This window comes from Podarcis bocagei (genome assembly GCF_964188305.1).
Source record: "Podarcis bocagei genome assembly, chromosome: 1".
In the NCBI taxonomy this organism is placed as follows: domain Eukaryota; kingdom Metazoa; phylum Chordata; class Lepidosauria; order Squamata; family Lacertidae; genus Podarcis; species Podarcis bocagei.
Genome location: NC_138125.1, coordinates 95,853,531 through 95,867,017, shown reverse-complemented (window position 1 = coordinate 95,867,017; position 13,487 = coordinate 95,853,531). Strand labels below are relative to the sequence as shown.

The 13,487-nt window shown below is 39.4% G+C and overlaps 1 protein-coding gene across 15 annotated transcripts in view; it reads right to left on the bottom strand.

Annotated features, from left to right (window-relative positions):
• The window catches only part of KALRN (kalirin RhoGEF kinase), a 501,553-nt gene that overhangs the window by 206,461 nt on the left and 281,605 nt on the right, over positions 1 to 13,487 (bottom strand). For all 15 annotated transcript variants that reach the window (XM_081188021.1, XM_081188031.1, XM_081188017.1 and 12 more), the window contains 2 exons: positions 9,475 to 9,666; positions 2,172 to 2,303 (listed from right to left, as the gene is read on the bottom strand). In XM_081188021.1, coding sequence (XP_081044147.1) covers positions 2,172 to 2,303; positions 9,475 to 9,666 — 324 coding nt within the window. The remainder of the gene's footprint in view (positions 1 to 2,171; positions 2,304 to 9,474; positions 9,667 to 13,487) is intronic.

The following is a 13,487-nucleotide window of genomic DNA, read 5'->3' as shown; positions in this document are numbered from 1 at the left end:
GAAAAGAGATCAGTTTTTCTCCTAGAGTTCTAAATTGGCTTACTTTTAGGGAACACACATGTGCATTTTTGCACTGCTGCTTAGAGATTATTTTATTTTTAAAATGCATATAATGCCTTTTATTAACTTTGTTTTTGTTTTTCCAGCAGTCAATTAAGGATTTGGTTTTTTAAAGATAATGTGTATACAATACATGCCCTGCATTTGGGCATAAGTTCCCAAACTTTTCAGTTTGCCAACCCAATAGCCCAAATGTTATTGGTATGGTGACTCATTTTATTGCCATAATCATGATCCCTATCCACACTATTAAAAAACAACAGCTATACAAGTTATTATCTCCTTCTTCTTCTGTACTTCTATCATCTCTTTCACAGTTACAGTGGTACATTGAGTTACAAACGCCTCAGATTACAAACGCTTCAGGCTACAAATTCTGCTAACCTGGAAGAGTTACCTTGAATTGAGAACTTTGCCCCAGGATGAGAACGGAAATCATGTGCCGGCGGTGTAGCAGCAGCAAGAGGCCCCATTAGTGAAAGCATGCCTCTAGTTAAGAACAGTTTCAGGTTAAGAACGGACCTCTGGAACGAATTAAGTTCGTAACTAGAGGTACCACTGTACTAGGGATATATACAATTTAATTATATATCTGTAAACCGCTTTAAGATTTTTATTATATAAAGCAGTATAGATTTTTTTTAAAAAAATAAATTAATTACTTTGTGCAAATTATTTGGAGAACGTTACTTAAGCAAAACAGAGTTTGGGTTTTAATTTGTGTAGGTAACGCACTGTGCTAGTTATGGATATTTAGACCAGAAGTTGACAGTGGTGGCTGTCTAGTGTTTCACAGTTTCTCTTACTGTGCAATCTAGAACTGCAGGCAGATAAGATCACAATAATGTTACACAGAATCATAGAGTTGGAAGAACCCAAAGGATCATCTAGTCCAACACCCTGCAATGCAGGAATCACAGCTGAAGAATCCCTGACAGATGTTCTTCAACCTCTGCTTAAAATCCTCCAAGGAAGGAGAGTCTACCATCCAAGGGAGTCTGTTTCAGTGTTAAACAGCTCTTACTGTCATAGTTCCTTCTAATGCTTTATTAAAATACCCTTTCTTGCAACCTGAATCCATTGGTTCGGGTCCTACCCTCTGGAGAAGCAGAAAACAAGCTCACTCCATGTTCCACGTGACAGACCTTCAGATAATTAAAGATAGCTGGCACATCACCTCTCAGTCTGCTTTTCATGGATTAGGTGACTCAGTATAATGTTCACTCATTATATTGAGAAGAGAGCAAAATAGTAGGCTGGACATAGACAGTACTAACAAAATAGTTAAAGAAGGAGGGGTTAATATGGATAATCATCTGGCAGCTCTACCCACTGAAGAGAGTTCCTTCCGCTCAAGCATCATTAAAATTCACTAATAATGCAATGAACAAGCAAAACTGGAGAATATTCATCACTTCAAGAATGAATTAATGTCTTCAGAAGCAGGGGACAGGAAACCTTTGAGGACTATTTGAGATGTGACTGTCACATAGCTCACCCTCTGCTGAGATTCTACCACAGGTTCACTTAATTACTGTTAGAATTCCAAGCCCTGGTACCTAATTTGCAGAACAATCGTGGGCATGGTTACTCAGACATTAAGTTCCACTGTGTGGGCTTATTTTCTAATAATTGTGCTCAGACTGCAATACTATAAAGTGCTTTCTGGGGAGAAAGTGGGGTAGATGTTTCTGGATTGCAATGCAGACGGTTCCACTTCTGCTTACAGAAGACTCATTAGTTAAGGTGCTTAAACAGTCACATCAGCATGGAAATGAAAAGTCAGATAAATATGTCCTACATATTACTCAGCTAATACCTCCACACCTCAGAGGCACATCCAACAATTTTCATTAATTTTCACTGTCTAACCTGCTAGTGGTTATTAACAGTGGCGTAGCGTGGGTTGTCAGCACCCGGGGCAAGGCAAGTAATTTGCGCCCCCTAACCCGTGGATTTGCGCCCCCTAACCCGTGGATTTGCGCCCCCTAACCCGTGGATTTGCGTCCCCTAACCCTAACCCCCCAGATGTTGCGCCCGGTGCAGCCGGCCCCCCCTGCACCCCCCACGCTACGCCACTGGTTATTAAAGTCTGTTCCGTAAACACTCACCTCCGTGTAGGCTTGGGTGACCTGTTCATAAAGGGACTGATGATGATGGATGGCCAGTTCAAGGTCTTGCATTTCAGAGGGGAGGCCTCCTTCACTGCACATTTTGCACCAGGCATCTACACCAGAAAGGAACTGCAAGAAGAAATTCCAAAAGGACATTACAGGAATGCAATAGACAGGTAGCAGCAGGAGGAAATAATAATAATTAAAATTATCAGGAGAGCCATTTTGAAGTACTACACATCATAGCACATCAAAAGTAGAGTGAGACAAACAAGCATACAAAGTTTCACTTTCTGAGTGGAAACCAGGATCCACAGAACTTGTGTACCCAAGGGGGCACAGAACTGTCAGTGCTGCAATGGTTTTGGACAACTCCCTGAGTTTCAAAATTAACAGAATGGCGAATGCAGATTTTTAAAATTATTTTTTATTATTTTATTATTTTATTATTATTATTTTTTTTTTGAGAGAGAGAGAGAGAGCAAGAGAGAGAGAAGAAAGCTGTATAGCCCCTTGGGTGCACCTAACCCACTGAGCATGCCTATAACATGTTATAAGATCCTAGCCCATGATAGCACAGAATGAGAAGAAAAGGAGTGCTGGTCTGAACTGAATACACAAGCTTTCATTTTAAGAGCTTAAGTGATAAAACTGTGACCCATTAACTTAGTGCAACTGACAGGGTAATTTCTAGAAGACAATCTCTACATGAAGTACGCTACATGTTGAAATGGACTGGGCTACATCTTAGCACTACTATACAAAATCGAGGCCAAGCAATCACTTCAACAACAAAAAGAAACAACACCTCCCTCTAAAGGTCATGTAAAAGGGGAGAAATCGACAGATTCAGCATCCCTCTATGATTAGCAACACTTGCCAAAATTCTATGTTCTACACAACTATTAAAGATAGCTCTGCCCAACTTTGCATATGGTCACCCTATACTTAAAGCAGCAGAGCTAGGCCACCTTCAATCTTTCAAAAACATCCAGTAGTGATGGAAAATCTCCCTGCAGCTTGATTTGAAATTGAATCAGCCAATTTGAAAGATTACTGGAGAACACTTTTTAAAAGATTGCTTTTTCTCCAAGAGCTCTTGTAGTATCATCTCATACTATTTCATTTCTAACTGGTTCAAAAATCTAGTTAATTATTATTTATTTATTTTTGGCCTGCCATATGGACACTAAATGCATCTCATAGAGAGGTAAGCAAACACACCAAGGGGCAGTTTTTATGACTATGTGGCAATGGAGAAATTCCAGAGCCTTAAGAGAGGGAAACTCATCACCCACAGACATGTTAGCCAACACCAGTGAGGTACAATTGACACTGAAACTATAGTGGTACCTCGGGTTAAGAACTTAATACGTTCTGGAGGTCCGTTCTTAACCTGAAACTGTTGTTAACCTGACGTATTACTTTAGCTAATGGGGCCTCCTGCTGCTGCCGCACTGCCAAAGCATGATTTCTGTTCTCATCCTGAAGCAAAGTTCTTAACCCGAGGTACTATTTCTGGGTTAGCAGGGTCTGTCACCTGAAGCGTTTGTAACCCAAGGTACCACTGTATGTATATTTTCTTAATGAACTGGGGATTTCCAGGATGCTAAATCTGTGGTGCCAAACAGTAAACACTAGCAATGAGAAGGCTTGCAAGTTCTAAGGCCATGTAGCCTGCACACTTTTCATAAGCTTACAAAGCTTATCCTGACCCTGCCTTCTCTGAACATGACGTTCTCTTGCTTGCTGGTTTGTTTGTTCAAACTGAACGTGACACATTGATGTGCCTTTTAACAAGCTCACATCTTCAACTTGTTTATTTATTTATTTCATATCCTGCCCTTCCTCCCAAAGGAGGCCAGGACTGGAAACAAGTGATAAAATGATAACATCATATTAAAAACAATTCCAATACGGATGCAGACCAGGAAAGATTCCACACACTCTTAATCCCAATACATTACTCTTTCCTAATGTTCCTGTTTCTCTTAGTCTTTTTTTTCTTTTGCTCATTCTGCTATGCTTAAACACCTATCAATAAAAAGAACAGCTAATTATATAGTAGCTACACTGCCTCATTTGAGTAATATAAAAAAACACCTTTGAAGTTTCCCCCCTCTGCCTTGCTTAGGCAATGCTTTAAGCATTGTACCTATTGAGGTGTACCGACCAAAGAGTTCCTGTTAAGTTTGCCATTTTTATCAAGGGTGTCTTAGAATGAGGAGCCTGAAAGGACATGAAGGTCACAGTGGCTAACCCCATCTCAACCCCACCCTGAGCAGAGTCCTCCCCAACCTAAACACATTAGCACGATTATTATGAATCATAAGCATAGCTCAGCATATGCTGTGCCCAACAGCTTTACGACAGGGAAGCCACTTTAGCATAAAAGACTCCTATGGCTCAACCAAGCTAGCTGAATTAAGTGTAACAATGCTTGGACAAATGCTTGGAGTTTTTTTTTGGATTGCTTTTGCTTTTCAGTGTGCACTTTCCCCACTGATGTACTGTGGTTATCAAACCAGAAGTGGGGGGAAACAGGAAAGGATTTGCACCTACTGATCACCAAAAGGCAGTATAACATTGCATGGTTCTCAATTCCTGCCCTCTGGATTCCTAAACTTCAGTGTCTAAGGATTCTGGCAGTGAAGCTAAAGTTTAGGTATGTAAACTTAAATGAACTTTTGGGGTATGAATACATGTGTCATGCATTTGCACCTAAGTGGGGATAAACTCCCCCCCCCCCATCCTCATTTATATAGCATTTTCCAAGCATTTCAATTTGTTCTTTCCTATCATCACAACTACTCCCTGGCTTGTTTTTTCTTTCCAAGTCATTGCATGTCAGTCAGAAGGCAATGCAGTCAAAATAATTTTATTTGGGGCATTCAAAAAAAAATTTCTTTGGGGATAACTTGGAAGCAACCTGGTTTCAGATATGACCACAAAGAAGAACAAAGTCGCTCATGTACTTGAGAAATATTTATAAAGTGCTTCCAAAGGGTTCAGTCAGCTTATGCCTGGCTCAGATAAACTGCAGCTGCAACAGTTTGTAAATGGTCTAAATGTGTCTGTAAGCATCAGGCGCTGTAAGATATGTTGTATGTTTTAAAATAGCAACCACCTTAGAAAGAGATAGAAACAAGTATTCCACAAAGGGTATTCTGGTTACTAGGTAAGAGAAAAGAGCTAGAGTTGGAAGTTGAAGCACATGAGATTAAAAGAAACCCAGCTGAAATATAGAATATAATTTTATTAACAGAAAAGAGAAGAAACATCATGAGATTAAGACACCACACAATGTGAAGGCTGCCATCCTAAGCACATTTAACTAGAGAGCAAGTTCCAGTGATCTCAGACTTACTTCTGAGTAAACATACTTAGGAACACAAAAGTTCAACAAACTCAATTTTAGGGGAATCATTTTCTGGGAATTACTGTTTGGCTCCTGCCTTAACTTTCATAGCACACCAGGGAGTTGATCTTCTAAATTATAAGACGATGAGTCAACAGGATATTTCACTAAATAGAAGAACAAGAGCAGACTACACATTTCAATTCCAGACTCCCAGCTGATGGAACTGCAAGCCTAGTCAGATAATTGCAGCCCCCAACCCACCCAGGCACTTGAGAGTTTGCTGGCTCCAAACCAATCCTTTCCTCCCACAAATGTCTCTTTTAATCCAAATGAGTAGCAAGTTGGACTTAAATTCTCCTACCCACTTTAATTCCTGTCCTGAGAGACTCTGATAACTGTCCATCAGCCTTTATTTCAAGAAAGGTTTCCTTTTTTCCAGTTGCTTTCTAACCCAAGTGAGAGGGCCCATTAAAAGTTAGGCATGTTAATGCGGCTGATACAGCTGTCCTGTCAAAGCTTAAACCATTTAGGTATTTCTGTCTTTGTCTCTGTGTTTCCTTGTGATCTCTAAGAATGTGCCTCTGCACCTGACATTTCTACTCATGACTCACTAGAAAGTCCAAGAAATTGCCATTTAACAAGTATTGCCATTTAACAAGCATTAAGAGTGAGGGAATCCCACGTTGCTATCAGTCTGGAAATATACTATTAGTCTGGCACGGTGCAGACTGCACCCCCAGTTCTAGTCCTTAAATTACTACACACAATGCACATGGGGATGAGACCAGCTGATCTGAAGACAGGCACAGTGTGGATTTTGAGGATCACAGAGCTGTTACAGCTGCCCTGTGGAAATGCTTGAAATTACTCCAACTGGCATTTCTAAGTCCCGTGATAGTTAAGTAGTTTCAACAGAGTATATCATTATGACATTTGGCAATACACCCGCCTTCCCAAAACACAACTCTCCGTTAAGATATTTTATTGGTTATTATTACAAATATTTATGTCCCAACTAATGTGCTCAAATTGGCTAACAACAAGGTTTATAATCTATTCTTACAGAACACTCCAGAAATAACAAAAAGTAGTCTAAAGAGGTAATAAAATACTGCAGTCGAGGAAAAAGCCATAATATGCCTGTGCTGGCATGGAGAATCCAACTGCATGTGGGATTACTCATACAAAGGGTGTCAGGACTGGTCGTTGTCCTCTTCAGATCACCACACAAACGCATCTTGTTCTTCTTATAACTTTTTATTGTGTATTAACAAAACAATCTTATAAACGGTTCTTAACTATTATTCCTCAGAGTCACTTATTTCAGATACATTCTGAGCTCTGCTTCTCCATGACCAGCCACTCTCAAAATGTCAAACGCTCCGCTCTTTTTTCTAACCTCCTCACTAGAGCTGGCTTGTATCTCCCCACCTGCAAATCTGAGCTAGAACTTAACCCTTGCCTTTCCTGGGAACATCCTGTCCCTCCCTGTTGTTCCTGTTGCTCTCTTCTATTAGATTCACTGCTCTCCCCCCCCCCCCTTTGTGGAAAGCTTTCTCCCTCTGAGGAACTGGAAACATCTAACTCTAACTCTTCCCTGACAAAGGGGTAACCAGTATGGGGAGTAATTTTAGCTGGTTTTGAAGTGCAAGGTATAAAGCACAGACTCGTTGAGCTTTTGGGGTCACATCAGAGTCTGATCCTAAGCAACTTTTAGAAATGCAATCAACTTTACCACTGAGACTAAGATCCAGAAGCTGAAGTATTTTAGCTAGAACATTTGACCTTTATTAATTTGTTATTGATTACTTAGTAGTATATACCATAGAACTTAATTAATTACAAGATAACAGCAACTGTCCTGCTGGACCACACTAAAGGCCCATTAGTTATTTTCCCTTGTTAACCAATAAAAGCTTATTTATATTAAGCTAATTTTTTCATATGTGGAAGAAGTAACATTTATGTGGCACAGTGATTTTTTACATTTTAAGTTTGAATTGTGAGTTGCTAAGGAGGATGGTGGCATACTAGATTATGGAGCATCACACTTCATCAGATTTTGCAGACTAAGCGGTTGAAGAATTCAGCCTAAAGCCCCGAGACTTCATACAAACAATTACCATGCCCAAATCAGCCCTAGACCTGAATCTTGAATGCTAGTTGTATAGATCTGCCCATGAATAGGAGAGGGAATCCAAAACAACCTACATGAGAGTGTTAAAGAAAATCAAATATGATTTTTCAGATTAAAATACTGTACTGCCAAATTCTCAAAGGCTAGCATAAACAGCTTTCACATATTATATGCTACAAAAATGAAATAGAAAAAGAGGAAGAGAATTCTTGGCCAAATCAGATAAATTAGGCGTAAATTAATATTTGATAATGAGATCGTAAAATAAAGAGGCATTAATCAAAATGTAAAATCCCCTAGATTGAAAAAGATAAGCATTTTTTTAAAAAAGTACAGAAGAAATAGAAAATTGCCTGGTTTTTTTGTTTATTTGTAAACAGATAGCCATGTCTGAAGAGGGGAAAGGATGTCTGCTGGGAAAAGAATAACAACAAAACATACCCAGATATACAGTATTTCAGCAAAGTTTCCCTTAAGCTCCTCTTGGTTAAGGTAGGCTTCCTGTTGGCTGTCAAATCAGCCTGGAGAATATCCAAACTCAGCAACCTCTCTATAGCCAAATACCTCTGCATCTTTCACAAGGGCAGACTGGTCCTGCGCAGTGACCTGATCTTTATACTGAAGGTCTCTTCCAGCTTCCACTTACAACAGAAACTTGTTTTGCCCACATTCTGCCCAGAAAGCCTGGCATTCCCTAGACATTTGAAGGACCTTAAAAGCCTAAAGCAACAGGACCAGGGAACTCAGGAGAACAGAATCCCTCTTTGTACAGTGGTGCCTCGCAAGACGAAATTAATTCGTTCCGCGGGTTTTTTCGTCTAGCGAATTTTTCGTCTTGCGAAGCACGGTGTCGGAAAAGTTTTGGAAAAGCTTCAAAAATCACCAAAAACCTCAAAAAAGGCTACCACACCGCGTTCTATGAGTTGCTCCTCGAAGTCAAGTCGCAACTGTATTAACGGTGTTAAGAAAAAGGAAACAAACTTGCAAAAAACACAAGACGTTTTCGTCTTGCGAAGCAAGCCCATAGGGAAATTCGTCTTGCGAAGCAGCTCAAAAACCGCAAAACCCTTTCGTCTAGCGAGTTTTTCGTCTTGCGAGGCATTCGTCTTGCGGGGCACCACTGTATCCTTTCACACTTCCTCCCTGGGGAAGAAAGTGACCTCCCCTACCTTGGCTGGATAGATTAAGGCCTGTATTGCTCTTGCCTATGAAGCACAAAAGCTTCTGGGCTCCTCCTTTCATCACTGCTCACTACATATGATCAGCAGCTACTTTGGCTGCTTTCTCACCCAATGCTCCTCTGCTAGAGTAGCCACCAGGGCATCTCCCAACACCTTCACAAAACACTACTGTATCAATGCCCATGCTTCTGTTGAAGCCACCTTCAGTAGGAGGGTCCTACAATGGGTCCTTCCTCTGTAATCTTGCAGCTGAGAATGGGATAGCTCTGGTATGTCCTGATCTGCTGACCTTCCACTGCAGGGAAATGGGGGGAAAGTATGACCGTACCTACATGAAGCATAGTTTTCCATTGCCAATGAAAGATCAGCAGGGCCCCACTCTTATGGCAGATTGCAAAATCCCTCAATGTTCTCTCTCTATGATTCCCTGTTTTCTCTGTGATGTAGGATCTGTTTTCCCCCCTTCCCTAGTTCCTGTCTTTCCTTGAGCTTGGTGAATCCGCAAACTGAATCCCTATTTGTAACACATCACCAAGAAAAGAGCCAAGATACCAGCTGAATTAATGGTATCGATAATATTCTCAATAAGACCTAAATCCCAAATAAACTAAAATTACACACCTGTTCAGCCTTCTGGTGAAACACAGCAGACATTGCTAGTATAGTGCTGCGCTCATCCAGTGCTGCAGCAAAGCTCTTCCATTCTTGATCTAGCTGCGTAGAAATTTGTTTAATTTGTTGAGATGCATAATGGCCAGCCTCTGAAAGCCTGGATGCAACCGACATGATGCGATTTATATTCACGTAGGCATTCTGGGGAGAGAGAAAATTATATTAAGTAAGAACTGCCACCCTCCCTATTATTCATCAAAACATTTTAATATATTTCTCAAAACTGAGAATGGGTTGTGAAGGAGAGAACAGGTACACAACCAAGCAGCATTTGGGAAGATCTGACAGCCAAGATAAATTATTAACAGTATAATATGGTGATATTATTATTTATTGATTGTACCATTTCATCTTGCAGATGGAAGTTCCCACTCCTGCATGCCAAATTTTCTACCTGTTGAAAGCAGTAATGTATTTATGGTGTTTGCCACCCATGCTTCAATTTTTGTTATCTTTAAAGTCACATATCCAGAGTCCCAGCCAGACAAATGGAGTAACTGAAATTGTAAGATGAGGGTTGGAACCATGCTAAACTAGTAAATATTGATTTATTTAAGATATTATTTTGAAACTGAAATAAATAAATAAATCATGAACAACATAATTTCATTTCCACCTTTTTATTTTACTTTAATGTATTGTTGTATTTAAATTTTTTTTAAAAAAATGCTCAACAAAAAGCTATAAATTAAAAATTTAAATGAATCTACAATAAGTAGTGCTCTTGACTTAACCTTTCTACTTGTTTTGTAAAGATCATGCTCCTACACAAACATGGAATTAATAAAATGTTCATTAAGGACATGGCTTTTTAAAAGATCAAATGCATTGTGCTTATCATGATGGTTTAACATGCCTCTTTTCACCACTTAGTTCCTGGAGACACACAGGGCGGGCAAGAATTAAGGACAGAAGGTGGGGATTCTGCTAGGACTTGCGCTCTCTTTCTCTCTCTCCCCTCCTCCTTCTATTATAACAAACGATCATCACCGGAATAAAGTTAAAGAAAAATTATACACACAACACGACCCCACTCAGGAGTGAAAGAAGCAGAAGACTCCATGAACTCAAGAAATACATTAACATGAGTCCATGTTTTTCTGCAGAAATCCAATTGCTGCTTTGATTTTGCAGGGAATGAAGTTGTAATCTTTAAACTGTACCCAGCAATTGTATAAGCTCTAATGAAGAACAATAGCTTGTTCTCATATGATCTCTTCAAGAACCCAATTCCCATGGTAATGTTCTTAACCAACTAATTGCATGTGGCCTGATGCAGATTTTAATTGAAGTGCATATTGTCTTGGAATAATATAAAGAGTACAGTGCATGGAAATGACAAACAGTAAGATCTTATTTCAGAAAGATGTCATTAGAGGGTAATTGTAATGTGTTTCCTATGCATTGTAACTCTAGGGAGAGAGGGCAACTTGTCCTAGTTTTTGACAATTAGTTCCTTAACAATGGGTGGGCTGATGTAGCCATGTTGGAAAACAACTTTGCACATTTCTCTGAAGTCATGACTCACCCTTCGAAGGGGTCACATATAAAGCATAAACCAATTTTGGTGAAGCAGTTATGAATAGCTTCAATTAGAATAATCAGCATGTGCACTGGGCTATTCAAATATAAATCGGCAATCAGTGTGATTTGTACCCATTTAAATAGGACAATGAAGCTTGCTTTAGAAAAGTAATGAGATTAATGGGATACCAAATTTACTTTAAAGTCAGTTTTCTCTTTTAATGAGACACATTAACATATAGACGTAAATACTGCACAGTTGTAATAAAAGAAAAATCCATTTTTTAAAAAAAAGAATACTAACACTGTTCTGTTAAAATAAACACAATTCTTAGAGTACATAGTGCTATATAATATTCCTTTAGTTTAACATAACAGCCTAGGAAATCCATTTTCTTACTATGCACTATAGCATCACTATAGCAGTGATGGCGAAACTTTTATAGACCAAGTGCCCAAACTGCAACCCAAAACCCACTTATTTATCGCAAAGTGCAAACACAGCAATTTAACCTGAATACTGAGGTTTTAGTTTAGAAAAAACAACTCATACATTAACATCTTTTGTCTTAAAAGAAAAACACAATAACAGAGTTTTCAATGATACAAACAACTTGTAAAAGTTTGCATTAAGATGATCCAAACTAAGTAAGGAAAGCAATCCCAAGTGCTTTCACTGACTTAAAATTATTTGGCAGAGAATTCCACACTTTAAGGATTCCCCACTTTTAAGCTCCAGCCCTAAGCAAGCAAGCATTTTCAGCGTGGCCCTCTGAGCTCATGCAGCGGTACCCCCCCCCCTCATGCCACTGTTTCCTGAAAGGGCCCTGGGGGCTGCCCAACATACTAGTCCTGCTCCCTCGCCCAGCCCCGACCGGCCCCTACGCAGGGTGTCCGCCGTGGCCGGAGGGTGTGTAAAGCCTCAACTTCGCAGCAGGAGGAGGAAGGCGGCTGCTCGGAACTCTCAGTGGCCCACCAACGCGGCAAATGTAATGAATTTGGGTTGTTTGAAACATTCCTCCTTTTTCTAATTTTTGCAACATGTGTCACATGTATTTAATACAAAAAGTAGCACATGTAGCCATGAAGACTGTTACCTTTAAAAAAGAAAAGAAAAGAAAAAAACCCTAAAGCTGAGTTTTTTTGGATTCCAATCAGTCTAAAAGCCTCCCACAAGGAACATTCCATATCTCCTATGATTTTAAAATATAAGGATTTTGCCTTGACTACCTGATTTTATGAAACCAGCTTTTAGAACAAAATAAAACAAAACATCAATCTACGTACTGTAATGGGAGTTTATTTTAAATAGTGATGGCAATGAAACTAACAGCTGTACACAATATGTATAGTCTGAGTATGACAAAACTGATGAAGAAGGATTATTCATGAGAAAAGTGTGCAAATAAATAAAATGTTTAGAGAACTGCACTTAAAGACATTTTCTTTAACGGTTTTTCTTTTTCTGTTTCATTACAGCAAAAGGAAAGATAATTGGAAAGCTGTTAAGACCCCGTGGGGATTGGGAACTCAGCCATAGCCATTACTAGCACACATGTGGTGTAAAGCTAGGCATTACTAATCAATGCACAGCTAGTGACAGTCCGCTATGAAACTCAGATATTAAACGTTCAAAGAGGCTCAGCTTATGCTTTATGAGCCACAGAAAAATCATATGGCTATGAAGAGTCCTGCCCATAAAGACCTTCCACAATCAAATTCTTCATTTTGCTCCTTTAATCTGTGGAGATGCTTTTTAGGAGAACAGCATTCAGAAAATAAGCAAGTTTATCTAGATGAGACAAGAGTACCACGTCTCCAGTCACATCATACATCAAAAGGAAGGCGCTTATAACATGGTCAGTGTTGCTTTCTCAATAAAGCTACATTATGGCAATTTATACGATAGTGTTCTGAAATGACACTTAAATAGGAAGTCTGTGTCCAAGTTTGCAACAGCTTTGTAGAAATAGCAATCCCAGCAGCTGGTAAAGTTGAATGGAGACAAACCACACAACATCCACACATTTATAGGAATGATTAACTTCCTGCCACAAACCGAAGTTTCTGAATAAAACTTCATGCATTAGCAGTACTTAATTTTTACTGAGTGATACACTGACAGCTAACAGGTGGATTTTCTCTTCTTTAATTTTTAACTGTGTTCAATAAGCCAACTACAAATTAAACTGAAATATTATTGCAAGTGTCCCATAAAGCCACTGGGATTATAATAATCAGATGGTATTTTACTAGAACATAAAGTTTACCATTTCCAGTCCTATGAAACATGACATTTTATTTTTTTAGTGACCCCCAAACACTGAAGCAACTTGTTTTACATTTACCGAGCGGCCAGTGACATTCTAACCGCCCTATGAGTTGTTAAGCTCTGAGCATCTTTAAGCCAAAAATTCAGATGGCCACAGCTTGCCATG